General features: G+C 33.7%; 2 protein-coding genes across 2 annotated transcripts; one reads left to right on the top strand and one right to left on the bottom strand.

Annotated features, from left to right (window-relative positions):
- The first annotated feature begins 1,744 nt into the window (after positions 1-1,744).
- LOC136065932 (2-succinylbenzoate--CoA ligase, chloroplastic/peroxisomal-like) lies at positions 1,745-8,011 on the top strand. Its single transcript, XM_065769755.1, has 10 exons — positions 1,745-2,110; positions 2,184-2,256; positions 3,517-3,685; positions 3,797-3,895; positions 4,604-4,701; positions 4,892-5,085; positions 5,598-5,725; positions 6,624-7,012; positions 7,271-7,485; positions 7,579-8,011. Exons 1-10 carry the CDS (start codon positions 1,902-1,904, stop codon positions 7,706-7,708), a joined length of 1,704 nt encoding a protein of 567 aa, XP_065625827.1. The 5' UTR covers positions 1,745-1,901; the 3' UTR covers positions 7,709-8,011.
- A 532-nt stretch (positions 8,012-8,543) lies between these two features.
- LOC136065931 (caffeoylshikimate esterase-like) lies at positions 8,544-9,467 on the bottom strand. The gene has a single exon (XM_065769754.1). It carries the CDS (start codon positions 9,465-9,467, stop codon positions 8,544-8,546), a length of 924 nt encoding a protein of 307 aa, XP_065625826.1.
- Positions 9,468-16,080: the final 6,613 nt, after the last annotated feature.

The following is a 16,080-nucleotide window of genomic DNA, read 5'->3' as shown; positions in this document are numbered from 1 at the left end:
AAAATTTATATTTCATAGTTATAATGAGAATGAGGTAGTTGAACTTAAATGTCTTTGTCAGAAACATCATAAATATTGAAGTGCCAATCAATTAAACCACAAGGTTTTTAATTTTTATACGAGTTCAACAAGTTCTGGACCAAATGCATGTTCGAAGGGAGGAGGGGTGGGTTTAAGTAGAGGTTACTGATGTTACTTACATAAAAAGTATACATGAATTGGAATTGGAATAGTGATACCATGTTCAAAGGGTTTTGTTTACGGCCAGAATTTCTGACCCATGTTATCCAGTGGTGGTTGAAGGAATTTTTTTTAGGGTAGTCACTAAAAAAATTAAATTAGACAAAATCTAATAAAGAAATAACTTGGATGTATGTCACAAAAAAAGAGAGCATAAATACATGAAGTATCACAATTTCTTTCTACTAACAAAAAGAATGTTGTGGATGTAACATTACTCTTATTTTTGTTAGGCTAATTTTTATTTTTGTTATTTATTTATTTATTTTGGTTTTTTTTTTAAAGAGGTTAAGAATTATATTTGGGGGGCCAAAATTATTTATGAAGTTATACTATGTTCATAACATTTTTATAACAAATCTTATGCGACCAACTATTATATATTGATGGATAAAAAAGTGATGTTAGTATTAGACTTAAATTTAAATTAATAATAGCTTACTACAATATTATTTCTCAAGTTTGAAGCTGCAATTTGTAGTGAAACTATTGTGAAAATATTATAGATGCAAAGTTATTTTTATTTTTGTTAAATCCAAATTTTTATAATTCTCAAGTCAAAGTAATCAATATTATTCTTAGAGTGGTCAAAATAGGTTATTTTAGTGTGTGTATATATATATATATATATATTTTTTTTTTTTTGTTTTTTATATTTAAATTTCAAGTGTATATATATATATATATATATATATATATATAAATTTGTGGCAAGTGAGGGTGGTCCTATGACCACCCTAAAATATATGTGGAGCTGCCACTGCTATTATCTTTCTATTTTTCTGATATCATTTCATGTATTGTTAATAATTTGCTATCTTTTGATGTCACAAATGCATAATTGACAGTTGTATTAAAAGAAACTAGCCTCTTCGCATGTGCATTACATGTAATATATATATATATATATATAACTTTCTATTCATCTCAACTAAGGGTTTATGCATTTGTCACTGAAATTTATGCATTTTTTAAAATAAAAAATCAATCCACTTTGGTCAATTTTGGTCCATTTGTTTCACTTTGGTCTGTTTCGGTCTACTTTGGTCCAATAGGTCCACTTTGATCCATTTTGGTCCACTTACTTTTTTACATTTTTAGAAAATTTTCAACCTATGCATTCCATGATGAGTGCTCTTTATCTTTAGGTTAAAACACTGATTAATTAATGGTATAAGCAAAATTCAAACCTTAGATTTCTTATTCAACAATAAGAGATTTTAACAATTGAGTTAACTGCAACTCTTTCGATGCACATTTAAGAATTGAAAATTATAATATCAATGCCATTTTAGTGTTCATTTTTTGGAGTTTTTTTTTTTTTTTTTGNAAAAAAAAAAAAAAAAAACCTTAATTTTACAACACTTTTCATTGCTTCCATAATTACTAATTAGATAAGTATTCCTATCAAAAACAGAAAAAAAGAAAAAAAAAAGAAAAAAAGAAAAAAGAAAAAAGAAAATAAAGACAAGTTTAACAAAGGTTATGAGTCACACTAAAGATAGGCTTTTGCAATCACAATATCCAATCGGATTTAGCTGTGGGGAATCATCACTGGCGTGTAACCTTATTTTGTCTCAGTAGATAAGGTATTGTCTGTTTATAATACCGCGCTTTCCAGCTTCCTCAATGAATTTAAAAAACCCAAAAAAACCAAAAAAATGAGTAGTAAATTCTCATACTCGGAGCCCCACATTTGTCAATGCCTGACCCGCCTCTCAACTCTCCGGAGTGATGACGTGGTAACTATCACCGGCAATCGGCAAAAGACCGGCAAGCAATTTGCCGACGAAGTGTTGTGTCTTGCTCGTGGCCTGCTTCAACTCGGCGTCGCCACCGGTGACATTGTTGCCATCTCTGCTTTCAACAGGTTCTCTCTCAGTCTCTCTAAATTGTTTTTGTGTTTTTGTTTTGATAAATTTGAATGTGAATTTTTATTACAGTGATATGTATATGGAGTGGTTACTAGCCATTGCATTCGTTGGAGGCATAGCTGCTCCTCTTAATTACCGATGGGTGAGTCCTCACTCCTCCTCAGTTTAATTCATACAGATTAAATATGTTTTTAATTATTTAATCATAATTTTAACACTTCTTTCGTGTGCGGAACCGGACTTTCTAGAAGAGTCCAACACTGTATGATTTTTAACATTATAAATAGGAGTTAGAGCAGAGACATATTAATTATGTGACCTTATTTGGAACTCGAGTTTCATTGGAAACTTTAAAAAAAAAAAAAAAAAACTAATATGTTTCGTTTTTCGCCACATAACTAATATGTTTGCAAAAATAGCATAACGGGGCAAAAAAGGCCTGTTTTGATAGTATGATAAATTATTGATTGTCCCAAAAAAACTTAAGATGTTAGGAAATGATGAATTTAATTGTAATGCTAACATTGATTTAATTTGTCTGGGACCTGGGATATTTCAGTTGACTATGGGAATTATATAATAAATATATGATCTTTCTGTATGAGAATGAAGTTACCACACTTGAGTTAGTTTTTTTAGTATTTAAATATGCAAATCATAGAGATATATAAGTTCTTGTAGTTTTTTAATAGATGGTTTACTGAATGTAGACATGATATATAACATACATGTATGATGTACTGTATCCAAAATACTAAATGGTTGTGATTAAAGGGCCTTATTCTGAATCTGAATCTAGAATTTTCTTCTGAAGCTGGATGAGTAAGCAGTAAGCTACTAGGAAGTTGTCCAGAAATGTATTTCAAGCATATATATACCACATGCTAACAGATAGGCGGCTTCATAAGATCCATGAGGTATTGGGTTCAAAACTCCTAGCCTGCATTTTCGGTCTACCCTCCAAAAATGCTTCCCTTTAACCTGGTTTGTATGAGATGGGGTGCTATACACCTGTGGAATAATCTAGTGCTTAAAGAGCTCTGGACGCATTAGCAAAACACACACGTGCGCGCTCGCACACACACACAAAACCTTGAATCAAATGTGAACATTCTTTGTCCACACACACAAAACCTTGAATCAAATGTGAGCATTCTTTGTCCATAACAGAAGAAAATTACTAGAATCATGTCATAAGACCTCATAGACATCCATACTCTGATCCATGAAAAGGCTGCTGTTTTAGGTTGGCCAGTTGACCTAATTAAGGCTATTTTTGTATTTTACGTCTAGAAACCGCATGGAGATTGATGACAATAATTTTTATATATAGGATTAGAAAAATATCCTTTTCATTTATTCCTACTTCTGTATTTAATTTTTTTCTTTTTTTAACTTGTAGAGCTTTGAAGAGGCAAGATTGGCAATGCTGGTTGTGAGGCCAGTTATGTTGGTTACTGATGAGAGCTGTCACCACTGGTATTCAAACTTCCAAAAAGATGACATACCTTCCCTGAGGTGGCATGTTTCTTTGGATTCCCCCTCCTCAGATTTCATGAAGATGTGGAATGGTATGTAGTCTTGTGGACATTTAAAATGCTGCCATGAAGAATGATGACGTAATGGATTGAAGAGTTTACCTGCTGTTTGACAATATTACTTGCTTCTTTCATTTTTTCCAGTATTAACTACTGAAATGCTCAAGAAGAATTCTGTAAGTTCTCAACCATTGAACCACTGCTGGGCACATGAGGGTGCTGTTATAATATGCTTCACATCAGGTACAAGTTCATTATTTTTTTTCCTTAAAATTTCTATATGGATTTTGATTGTGGATTTGGAAATGCTGCTGCCTAATTGCATAATTTATTGCCTTTCAAAAACTTCCATGAGTAATTTATAGACGAGTAATTTGATTAAATTTGGGCAGTCCTTATAGGTGTACTGTCTGGAAATATAAATCCCTTCTAGTAAGCTGTACTCCTGCTTTTAACTCTGCTGCACCCTTCCTTTCAACCCTGATATATGCATGCATGCCGCATTACATATAGAATTGGGCATTCATAATTTTCAGCCAATAAATTGGTAACAAGTGCCAAAGTCAGAGCTAAAATTGTTTTGATGAGTTAATATTTGCACAAATCTAGAAAGTGTGATGATGTGCAACTAACTGCCAGTCCTAAATACTGTTTGAGCTAATGTTAGGCACTGCCAGTCTGAAATTTTGAGAGCTTGGTAGGATTTTATCAATTATTAAAAGTTTGTACCTGTAGTTTCTGGGAAAAATCTTGTATGGAACACGCATATATAGAGCTCTAGCTCTGCCTATTTCTACAGTCAATGGTCACTATTTTACTCAAATAAATTCAACAAAGAATTGAAGTGATTTTTCAACCAAAAAAAAAAAAAAAACCATTATATAGAATCTTAAGAAATATAAAATGATAGAGATTTTTAGTTTTTTGTTATGACTGTTCTGTTTTCTACAGGAACCACTGGGAGGCCAAAGGGAGTTACTTTAAGCCATGCAGCTTTGATTATACAATCGTTATCAAAAATTGCCATTGTTGGTTACGGTGAGGATGATGTATGCCATTCCTCATGATGTGTACATGTTCTTTTTAGTTTATACAATATGCTTTGAGGATAATACTGTGAGGACTAAAGGTTTTCGAATTAAAGTTTCACATACACGTGTTAGTAGGGGTCAAACCATTTACACCGAAAGCAGCTCAAGGAAGAATGATTTCTAATGTCTGTTGTGCTGGTATATGCAGGTTTATTTGCATACTGCACCATTGTGCCACATTGGTGGTCTTTCGTCAGCCATGACCATGCTAATGGTTGGAGGTTGCCATGTCTTAATTCCTAAATTTGAGCCTAAATCAGCTCTCGAGGCCATAGAACGACACAAAGTGACTTCTTTTATCACTGTCCCTGCAATAATGGCTGGTATAATTTCTATAATCAGGTATACTATAATTTTTCTTTATTTCTTTATTTTTTTTTTTTTGGATAAAAAAATAGGCAAACTATACATTCCAATGTATTTGGAACAAATATTTGCGGAGCTTTCTCAGGTGGTTTGTGCTAACCAATGAGATGATATAACGTATCTCAATTGCATGCTACTTTGATAATAGTTTAATGAGCTATATAATAATAAATTTTTGTACTAAATTTATAGAAATAAGATCATTTGCATTATCTTGTGAATTTTTATGCTTAATTTATTTAAAGCATATCATGTCCTAACAATTTGCAGACGGCTATACTCCTGTTTTACTATTCTGTCTTCCTAGATGGTGTCTCTTCTAAATCATCAATATAACATCCTTTTGCTATCTTTAAGTTCACTCCAGAAATTTAATCCTTCTGCCCCTCCACAATGTCTTGCTTTTTATACAATTTGCATCATACAGCTCAATGCTAGTAAATTGTATCTTTAAGTTTACTCATAGTCATGTTTGAAGCCTTTGTCAGGCAGAAGGAAACTTGGAAAGGGATGGAGACTGTGAACAAGATATTAAATGGAGGTGGGGGTCTGTCAATTGAGCTTATCAAGGATGCTACCTTATTCTTCCCAAAAGCTAAGCTTCTCTCTGCTTATGGTGGGTATCTCTCATACATAGTTTCTCCCAATTATTCAGTATTACAAGTTCTGTTCTGAAGTGATGTGGAATCTAAAGATCTCGGCTTATATTTGGAAGCAACTTGAAGTCATCTGGGGGGAAAAAGAATGAAGAGCTTTAAAATGAAAAGTTTTCCCCCAAAAATAAATATCCAACCTAAACACTTAAACAATAACTGTCTTGACCCAGTAATGTTTCCATGTTAACTCCACCCACCATGACCAGGCAAGATACTTTGGTACTTTACTATCAGAAGTGATTAAGATTGATCTTGTGGAGTTGTTAAAAAAAAAAATTCTTGTAAATGGTCCTTTGCTTGTACTCCATCTTGTTAACTAGCCCATGGAGCTGTGTTCAAGCTGAGTTTCCACATTCAATAACTGACAGAACCACTAGCCACTCCCATAATAGATTAGCTTGGGCTCCTGAACAGCTAGAATGAGTGTTTTATGGATGAAAACCTATAAAAAGAAAAGAGTGTTTTATGGATGAAATGACCATTGAGTATTTCACAATTAGCATTTCTATCTATGCTAATTAGCTGTGTCAATTAGTTGTGGACAAAAGAATGTGAACAAGCTAAAGCTGAATAATTTTCTGAATTTTGAGTCAAGCTTAAGCATTAAGCTCAGCATAGCTGTGTTAGATCTTACTCAGAGTCTGCAAATTAAGTTTAAAGAGCCAGGGTCAACTTGTATTATCTACATACCTCAAGAAGATGAACTAGTAACTAGATGAGTAAAAGAATGTAATTGCTATTGATTATTGACATTATGAATATTTCTTTAGATCCCCCTGCGCCCAAAAAAAAAGTCTTTTGCAATGTATTATAGTGTTCTTACTATTCTTCTCTCCTTTTTCCATTTAATTAATATAGGGATGACAGAGACATGTTCTTCGCTAACCTTCATGACCATCTATGACCCAACAATGAAAGCCTACAGCCAGCACCATCAGACTGTTGCTAATATAAAGTATACTTCAGTTCACCAACCACAAGGTGTTTGTGTTGGCAAGCCTGCACCCCATGTAGAATTAAAGATATGTGCCGATGGCTCTTCTCCTGTTGGAAGAATTTTATCTAGAGGCCCACATTTAATGCTTAGATATTGGGGAGAAATTCCAGCAAAGGCAGCTCACTCCAGCAATGAGAGTTGGTTTGACACAGGTGATGTTGGGTCCATTGATGAATATGGTAATGTATGGCTCATTGGACGAGCAAAAGGGCAAATTAAGAGTGGAGGGGAGAACATTTACCCTGAAGAGGTAGCATAATTTGAATTGGCCTTGCTTAAATATTCACTTATTTAGAAATCCATTAAAAAACAAGCGGAATTAATAAGTTATACACTTTCCATTTGTTTGGTGGTGACCGAAGAAGTATAAAATGAATCTAATGATTCACTGGGACTTTCTTTTACCAGTCTAAGTTAAATTTCTTGAAAAAAAATTCTAGCTTTAATGGATATGTATTATATTATACATGGTCCCACACTAAAAGTATAGTTGTTTGGTGATGAATAGGTGGAGGGAATCCTGTTACAACATCCAGGAATTGTTGGCACTGTCATTGTGGGAGTTCCAGATGCTCACCTGACAGAGATGGTTGTTGCTTGTGTTGAGTTGAGAGAACATTGGCATTGGTCTCAAGGAACCTTTGAACACTCATCTAAAAACAAAGTGCCAGTCTTATCTGGTGCAATTCTCCGACGTTATTGTAGAGAAAAGAATTTAACTGGGTATCCTTTCTAAGTACATATTGGTTTTTGTGATTTATATGTGTAATATTAGATTGGATGGTTTACTTACTGTTTCCCTTTGATCTTCTAAAGGTTCAAGATTCCAAAGGTATTTATTTTATGGACGGAACCATTTCCAGCCACAACAACTGGGAAAATAAAAAGAGATCAAGTTCGAAGAGAAGTTATATCCCATCTCCAATCCTTGCATAGCAGTTTATGACTATCTCACTTGGTTGTTCGGAGCATCATATCAGTTAGCAATTCACCCACATTCTAGTCACCAGCGCACATATCTGAAAGAAACAGCTGCACTCTGGAACAGTAGGAGTGGATGTTGTGACTTGTGAGGATATGTATGCCACAGAGCCGTATTATGGCTCCTCTAAAAAAAATTCTAGAAATTCCTTTTAATTATTCATGGCGTAGTTTGATTGCATAAACTCCAGAGCTCCTTTTGATGATAATGTGTATTCATTCTAATTATAAATGAGCAAAGAATGACATATTCAGCTCCATTTCCACAACTAGTTCTTCCATGATTTTAAAAATTGGCCGGTCCAATCCAGTACGATTGTTGCACACAATGTGTATGTACACATATTGCATGCAAACAACTGAAATCGTGACTTCAAGTCATTTTTCAAGTTTGAAATTGCGACTTTTAGTTATTGCACATACACACTGTGTGCAATAGGATTTACCCTTGAACTTTGGAACAAATCAATTGGTTCCCTAATATTCTAATTTAAAATTTAAAACCCTTAACTATGAAAAATATCCAAATTGATGCTTCCATTTCACTCTCATTTCATTTTTACTAAAAAGTCATTTTAGAATAATTTTGTTAAAAAATCTTTTTAAACTGAAATTTGATTAAAAAATTCAATATATTTTTTTATGCTTCTTCATATCAAGATCAACTATACAAAGCAATCGTTGGCCTTTTAATAATCATAGCCGAGACCCACCCAGTACAATAATAGTACGGAACATTGAACTCCTGGACTTCAGAAACAGTTTGTACTGCTTTTAGCCTTGTTTGCCCGATCCCCTAGTCAAGACAATATGAATCCATACACAAGCTCCATATTCTCCTTAGGTTCACCAATCAACTGATGCCACATACTTGGAAAGATTTTCAGTCTCTTGTCCTCGCTTGCAGCTGATTCATAGATGAACCTAGCAGACCTATAGTCACATACCACATCATCCTCTCCATGCACCATTAGCATGGTAACCTCTAATTCATGGCAATGCCTTCTTATATACTCAGAAACTCTCAACAATTCCAATGCAGTCGCCATTGGCGGCTTCCCGGAGGCCTTACGGTTTGGATTTTTCACAACTAATTTCCTCTTCCACTCCTTGTATGATTTACTAGCTAGAAGCTTTGAGATCACTATTTTCCATATGGGTGCTAAGAATGCAGCCACAGGAAGTAGTTTTTCTAAGGGCCACGTGGGCTTGAATTTAGCCGAAATTCCACCCGTTGAACCATTCAAAATTAAGCCATTCCAGTCTCTTTTTTGCTTTAAGCATACAAGAATAGCAATGGCACCACCAAGTGATTCACCATAAATGAAAGCTGGAAGCTTAGGGTGGTCAACTTTAATAGAGTCAAAGAACTGTATGCAATCACATACAATGGGCACAATGTTGGGGATGTGACCAGGTAAGCCATCTGAAGAGCCATGGCCTTGGAGATCTATTGCACAAACAAGGAATCCAGTTTTGGCTATGGCCACGGCAGTTAGCTCAAAGAACCAGCTGCTCTCAGAGTTGTAGCCATGTACCATGGCTACTATGCCTTTGAGTTGGAGAGTGGAATTGGGTCTCCATGATTGGGTGAAGATTTTCATGTTTTGTTGGTTTAGCATGAAGCTCTCTTTGTGGAGGATTTGGTGATTTTTGTAAAATTCTTCTCTTGTAAGGTCTCCATAAGGGCTGCTTTCATTAGCATCGTGTGAAGGGTGAGACATTGTATTTTGAAGGAGTAACTGATTAAATTTGGAAGCTAAAGACAATGAAATAAGAAGCAAGAGACTAGAGAGCATGGGAGGATGGCATGCATTTCATTGCACTTTAAATAGGCTATTTAAATTCTTTTCTTGTTTATTTATTTGGGTTTGTTTGATTGGAGTCACTTTTTTTGTAGCAATTAATGGTACTGCACTTTCCATTACTATTAGACATTGCACTACCCATCTGAAATTGAATGGAATCCACGCCTAATAAATTTCAAAGAAATGAATAAAAAGTAGAAACCTCATAAGATAAGAGTATAAATGTGCTAGCTTGCTTTGCGTTATGCATATATGGTATAAAGCTATTCTCTCTAACTTCACCGGTCACTAGTTACAGCCGGCAAATTATAATCCCAACTGTCCTGGTACCTAACAGTTGATGTGGCTTCAGGCCAAACACAACCTAAAAGATTTTTGGGTTATGTAATTAAAACATTTAGAATGTGTGTGGATAAATTCTGATGGGACCATCAAAGTTAATATCTTATCCCCTTTTTTACCCATTATGATGATATTAATTATCAGCTAAGAGCTTTGTAGCTTAATTGGCATTGCTTGATATTTCCAACAGAAAATGTTCAGAGTTCAAATCCCCCTATTATTGAAGTTTCAGCAAAGAGAAGAAGATAATGTGTAATATCTCTAAATTCAATCCATTTGAATATGAACTATAACAATAGCTCATGAATGTGATTTTTAGGATCTTAATTAGTGGCATGCAAGCTAATTAGAAATAAATATTTTCTTGTCATTTGTGGATTTGTAGAGAATCATTAATGTAAGCTTTAGATAAGTGTTGTGCTTTCCACATATTTGATATTTGTTAGGAATGGATCACCATTTAGCAAATTTTCCCTCATTTGATTCAAATTGGAGATGTTGATCTTGGTTTTTACAGTAGGATAAGTGCCATGAGGTTGGACTTGTATTTTTATATTGGAGTTTGTCTCATGACAATTTGGGGATTGTCACTTTATTATGGTATCACATTTTCTGGAAGGATACTAAATAGTTGATTCTTTGGAGAATTAGATGATAGAAGATTTTTATGAGACGAAGAATTAGGGCACAATGGTTGCTCACTCTTCACTCCTTGTTACATAAGATATTATCTAGGCAAAGATTGTTTCACCTTGTTTAATTTAGTCCTTTTCAAGTGGACTTACAAGGTGGGAGTGATAACTTTGTCCACTTTTCTTTAATTCTCGAAAATGGTACAAATCGTTTTGAACCATTAATGTTGACAATTGGTAGCTAATGTAGTTTAAGTGAGATCCATAGAGTTTCTGTTCCATAACTCTATAATCCGTTGACATTTTCATTGAGGCAGAGCATCTAGTCTTGCCTTATGATTAATGGTAGAAAGATAAATCATGCCCAAAGTTAGATTATTTTATGTGCAAGAGTATGTTCACTCCGATATTAGTATAGATAGTGTTCAAATTTTTAGATTTACTCATGAGAGTTAAATTAGAAAATTAATAGTGCTCACCACATGCTTTGCTGAGTAGGACCAAACGTGTTTGCTTAGAAATATGATATGACATATTGAAATAGCAATTTAGATTTACCTAAAACCTGGGGTGTGGTCAGTAGTTGGTTGTGCCAGAAAAAATTGCTTAGTCCTCAATTTTGATATGATGGTTTTGTGTGCAATTCTACTTTGGTAAACAAGTAAGGAAAATGGTTATTTGAAGTGCCTCTAAGTCATAATTGGGTTGTGACTTGTGATGATGCACAAAATCGTCAGTGAGTTGACTGTTCACACGTGCGCCAATTAAGGCACTTAAAGAATAAGAGAACAAAGACTAACAGAGAGCATCGGTGGGATGCCAGCCAAAGACCTTTCGAAGGTTAAGTCAGTGATAAAAGAATCTCCAAGAACTCAAAAGTGTGAGAGTTAGGAAATTTCACGTACCTTAAGGAAGAGAAGACTTGGTGTTTATATAGTGTTGTAGAGTTGACCAAGATCTCTTGAATGTAGGATCTTTCCTTGTAGAAAAGATTTGGAGTTAAGGCCCTAAGATCTTAGGGCATTTCTTCCCATACTGGGAGGATACGAATATGTAGTAGGGTCTTTGTGCGTAGCATGCAAGTTCTTTCCATATAGGGGGACATGAGTGGAGAACATGTAAAATATTGTGGGACCTAGTGTATTCAATTGTTGGTATGCAAGCCAATCCATTAAGAGTCCTTAGGACCGACAGTGGAGGTACGGGTAATGCTCCATGGCCACCAAGCTCGAAAGAGATGCTGCCCCGATGGGTCTTTGGGAGATCGATGGAGATATTGTATTGATGAGTCCCAAGGAGAAAGAGTTTCTTGTCCTGTTGGGTCTCAAGGAGATTGAATGAGATGTTTGTCTCGACGGATCCTGGGTGAGATGTTTATCCGGCCAGGTTAATGAGTTAAGAAATTTTCTTAGTAAAAATACCCCTATCAAATTGTTATGAGATTGTATGGTGGTTGTTGGTATGCACTAAGAATCCTAATACCGTAGAGAAAGCACACATCATCTATTGGAAAATATAGCCGAGGTGATTACACATGGACATGGTCCTAAAACACATGTTTGAGTACTAAGTGTTTGCAATTCACCATTGATATAATAGTTGCCCTTTCTCATACACATGATGTTGGGAAATCATTGTAGCATGATTTGAGTGTTAGTGGACAACTTAATAGCCCACACAACACAATGTGGCTAGGAGCCATGGTGTAAATTAGGGCTGTCCACAAGTCGGTTCGGGTTGGGTTTGTGCCCAATCCGGAACCAATCTAACGGAATCGGGTTTGGAAAAATCTCACTTGCTGCCGACCGCCAAAGTAAATGGGTTAGGTAGATCAGACTTCAACGGGTGGCGGGCGGGTTGGTCGACATCGTAAATCTAAGAAAACGGTGAGAAAACTCGAGAAAACAGTGAGAAAAACCCAAATCTAGTGAAAATCTCATCGGAATCTATGAGATTTCGCCAGATTCGATTAAAATCTCAATTGATCTATGTGAAATATTGCCTAAATCTGGGTTTTTTGGCTGAGATCTGGGTTTTTTTAGCCAAATTTTGGAATTTTTTTCACCAAAATCTGGGTTTCTTGTCGGAATTTAGGTTTTTTGCTAGAATATGGGTTTTTCTTTAGTTGGTTCGGGTTTTGGGGAGATAAAAATTGAAAACGACTTGTCGGAGTCAGTTTCTGGTGGAGAAGACCAGCCGTTGATCGTCGGAATAGTCGGGTCAGCCGGTTTCGGATCGATTTTGATTGGGTCCTCCGGGTAGGTTAGGTCTCAGATGGGTTTGGACAGGCCTAATGTAAATAATCACACGAACGATAGCCCATGGAACTTGGATAGCAAGCGAAGATGAACACATGGTGTTTTTTGGCACTCTAAGGGCTTGTAAAAGCTTGGAGGAGTTAGATGTGAGATCTCTTATAGGCTTAGGGATGGTAAGTTGATAGAGGACTTCCTTTAGTCTCTTAAAGCAATTGGACTAAGATTACACACTAAAGACATACATTATTTTTTTAGAGATGAAAGAGAGGTCCACTATAGCTTGTAACATATATACCACATGCATTTTGTGATCATCATAGACGAAAAAATGGATCTATTTTTCTTCATTATTTGAGTCCTATCTTTTCTAAGATAAAGTGATAAATTAATAAAAAAAAAAAAAATTCATACACTATATATTTCTATTTGGTTTTTAATTGTGAAGTTATGGTGGACTTATGTGAAATTGGCATCCATCCTCTTCTCTTTCTCTCTTGATCTTTGCTCTACCAAATAATGAAAACATTAATGTTTGTTATACATAACTAGTTGTACACATCCGTATACAAACATTTGAAAATTGTGTTTTGAAAACACAATTTTAATTATAATTTTGAAATCGTAAAATCATGTTTTGAAAACACGATTTCATAATTTAATTAAAAACGTCCAAAACACAATTTCAACTGATGTGGCACTCACACTCCGTACACACCAATGTGTAATAATTAACGTTCTAATGAAAGACCATCATCATTTGGCTCGTCTCTAACCTCCATTCTCCATCTTCACTTTATTCTCCATTCACAAATGCTATCTTATTTTTATAAATTTGATTCAATGTTCTTATTTAAAAAGTAGGGAAAATTATAACTTACCCTCTTGTGGTTACCCACCTGAGGTAAGTTCAATTAGGGTTTTGTAACACATCTTTGTTAAAAATAGGGCTAAATATGTAATTTTGTTTTACTCGTATGTCTCTCTCCTCCAAAAACACAAAAAATATAAAAATATAAGATAAAAAAGATGTTGGTAATTTAAAAAAAAAAAAATTATATACTGCCACATGAAGTCTCAATTCGTCGTTGATTTACTGGGTTGTATGCACTAATATACTCCTTTGTAGATGTTCAAAGACATTGGAATTTCTCATTGATTTGTTTATTTGCTGGTTAAGTTTTAGAGTGACTTTATAGTTCCAATCTATGTATCTATATACATCTAAAAGCTGAAACGTAGCATTTATTATTGTTACAATCTAGTTAAGCCACATCAGCGTCCACGTCATTATTTTTTTTTCTTTCCAATTTTTTTATAATTTTTTTAACATTCACTTATTTTTTTAATATTTACATTTTATCTAACCTTTCTCTCTCCCTTACCTTTTCATCTCTCCACTACCTCTACCATCTACCCTTTTTATTTTTATTTTTATAGAAGGCTCTACCATCTACCTTAATATCACTATTCATCTTTCCCTTTATCTTCCTTTATTTTGTCTCTTCTTATTCACAATCTCTTACTATAAATTTGTCACTCTCTCTTCCATTCTTTGCATAGTTTTCCTTCACCAAAAGATTATTTCTCTCTCTCTCTCTCTCTCTCAATTTTTAATTTGGTGGACTTTTATTTTTTATTTTTCTTGCATCTCTACTTTAGGTTGATAATTTTTTGCGTTTTTTAGAACTCTAATTTGGGTTGATAAGATTTAGTTTTGTGTTTTAATTTTTTTCTTTTTTGTTTTTGTTTTCTCTAATTGTTAAATGTTATCCTATTATTGCATTATAAAGAATTAAAGATAGTATATAAAAAATAATATTATTCTATTACATAGCATGATTTGAATCATTTAGTGTTTATTGTTATATCTTTTCTTATTACTTTTTTTTTTCTTCTCATCTTATTTTATTCAGCATTGAAATAAGATGAGATCCTCCATATCATTAAATTATTTATATTTTCTCATCTTTTTATTTTAAAAAAAAATTACAAATATAATATTTTACACTTTCTTCAACCTTTCTCATTCCCTTTACCTTTTCATCTCCTCAAACCCTCTACCTTAATATCACTCTTCCTCTTTCTTTTTATCTTCTTTTATTTTGTTTCTTATTATTATTATTCTTCTAGCATAAATTTGTCATTCACTCTTCCATTCTATGCACAATTTCCCCTCACAAAAAAGGTTATTTCTCTCTCAATTTTTTGGTGGATTTTTTAATTTTTCCTGCATATTTGTTTTAGGTTGATAAATTTTTTGTGTTCTTTAGAACTTTATTTTAAGTTGGTGCGATTTAATTTTGTGTTTATGTTGTTTTTTTTTTTTTTTGTTCACTTTGATTGTTGAATTCTATCATATTGCATTATAAAGAATTAAAAGTTGTATATAAAAAATATTATTATTATAATATATAGCATGCTTTTGATAATTTGGTTGTTATTGTTATATCTTTTATTTTTACTTTTTTTCTTCTTCTCATATTATTTTATTCAACATTTAAATTTAGCAATATCCTCCATATCATTAAATTATTTATATTTCCTCTCATTTTTTTATATTAAAAAATTAAACATATAATATTTTACTTAAATTCAATAAATAAAATTCTTCTCATAAAGTGGAGTCATGCTAGGGAAACACTCATTCTCACACCCAATACATTAATGGAAAAATGGAATACAAAACAACTATCAATTTAGAAACACTTAGGGTACGTTTGGTACACTGAATGTAGATTACATTAGGAATAGTAATCTTTATTACTGGAAATAGAAGACATTGTAGTGGAATAATTATTACTATTCATAAGTTTGGTTATTACATATGGAAAACTTGTAAAATAAGATGTATAAGGAAACTTTACATTTTTGGAAATATATTAATTTTAAAACCTATTATATACACTAAGGAATAGCTATTACATCTATTTTAAAGAGGAATAGCTATTCTTCAATTTAAAGAATAGTTATTCCAATGTAATAATTAATCCATGTAATAAAGATGCAACCAAATGACTGAATTGATATTATACATGAATAGCTATTCCATTACAAACCAAACGTACCCTTAATTAAAAAACAATCATGAGGATATCAAACCAAATATATCATAAAGAAACTAATAATGCATATTTAATGCCATAGAATCATCATCAAATTTTTAAAAACGATAGATTGCCCAGAGAGAGAGAGAGAGAGAGAGAGAGAGAGAGAGAGAGAGAGAGAGAGAGAGAGAGAGAGAGAGAGAGAGAGAGAGAGAGAGAGAGAGAGAGAGAGAGAGAGAGAGAGAGAGAGAGA

Source organism: Quercus suber, unplaced genomic scaffold (genome assembly GCF_002906115.3).
Source record: "Quercus suber isolate HL8 unplaced genomic scaffold, Cork oak 2.0 scaffold_1345, whole genome shotgun sequence".
Classification (NCBI taxonomy): Eukaryota; Viridiplantae; Streptophyta; class Magnoliopsida; order Fagales; family Fagaceae; genus Quercus; species Quercus suber.
The sequence above is the reverse complement of the archived record's forward strand: the minus strand, read 5'-3'. Positions and strand labels throughout refer to the sequence as shown.

Excerpts from the sequence above, each read along its gene's own strand:
- LOC136065932 (XM_065769755.1), top strand. The coding sequence starts at position 1,902 with ATGAGTAGTAAATTCTCATACTCGGAGCCCCACATTTGTCAATGCCTG. Across the intron at positions 2,111-2,183 it reads GCCATCTCTGCTTTCAACAG|TGATATGTATATGGAGTGGT; the intron begins GTTCTCTCTCAG and ends TTTTTATTACAG. Across the intron at positions 7,486-7,578 it reads AGAGAAAAGAATTTAACTGG|GTTCAAGATTCCAAAGGTAT; the intron begins GTATCCTTTCTA and ends GATCTTCTAAAG.
- LOC136065931 (XM_065769754.1), bottom strand. The coding sequence starts at position 9,467 with ATGTCTCACCCTTCACACGATGCTAATGAAAGCAGCCCTTATGGAGAC.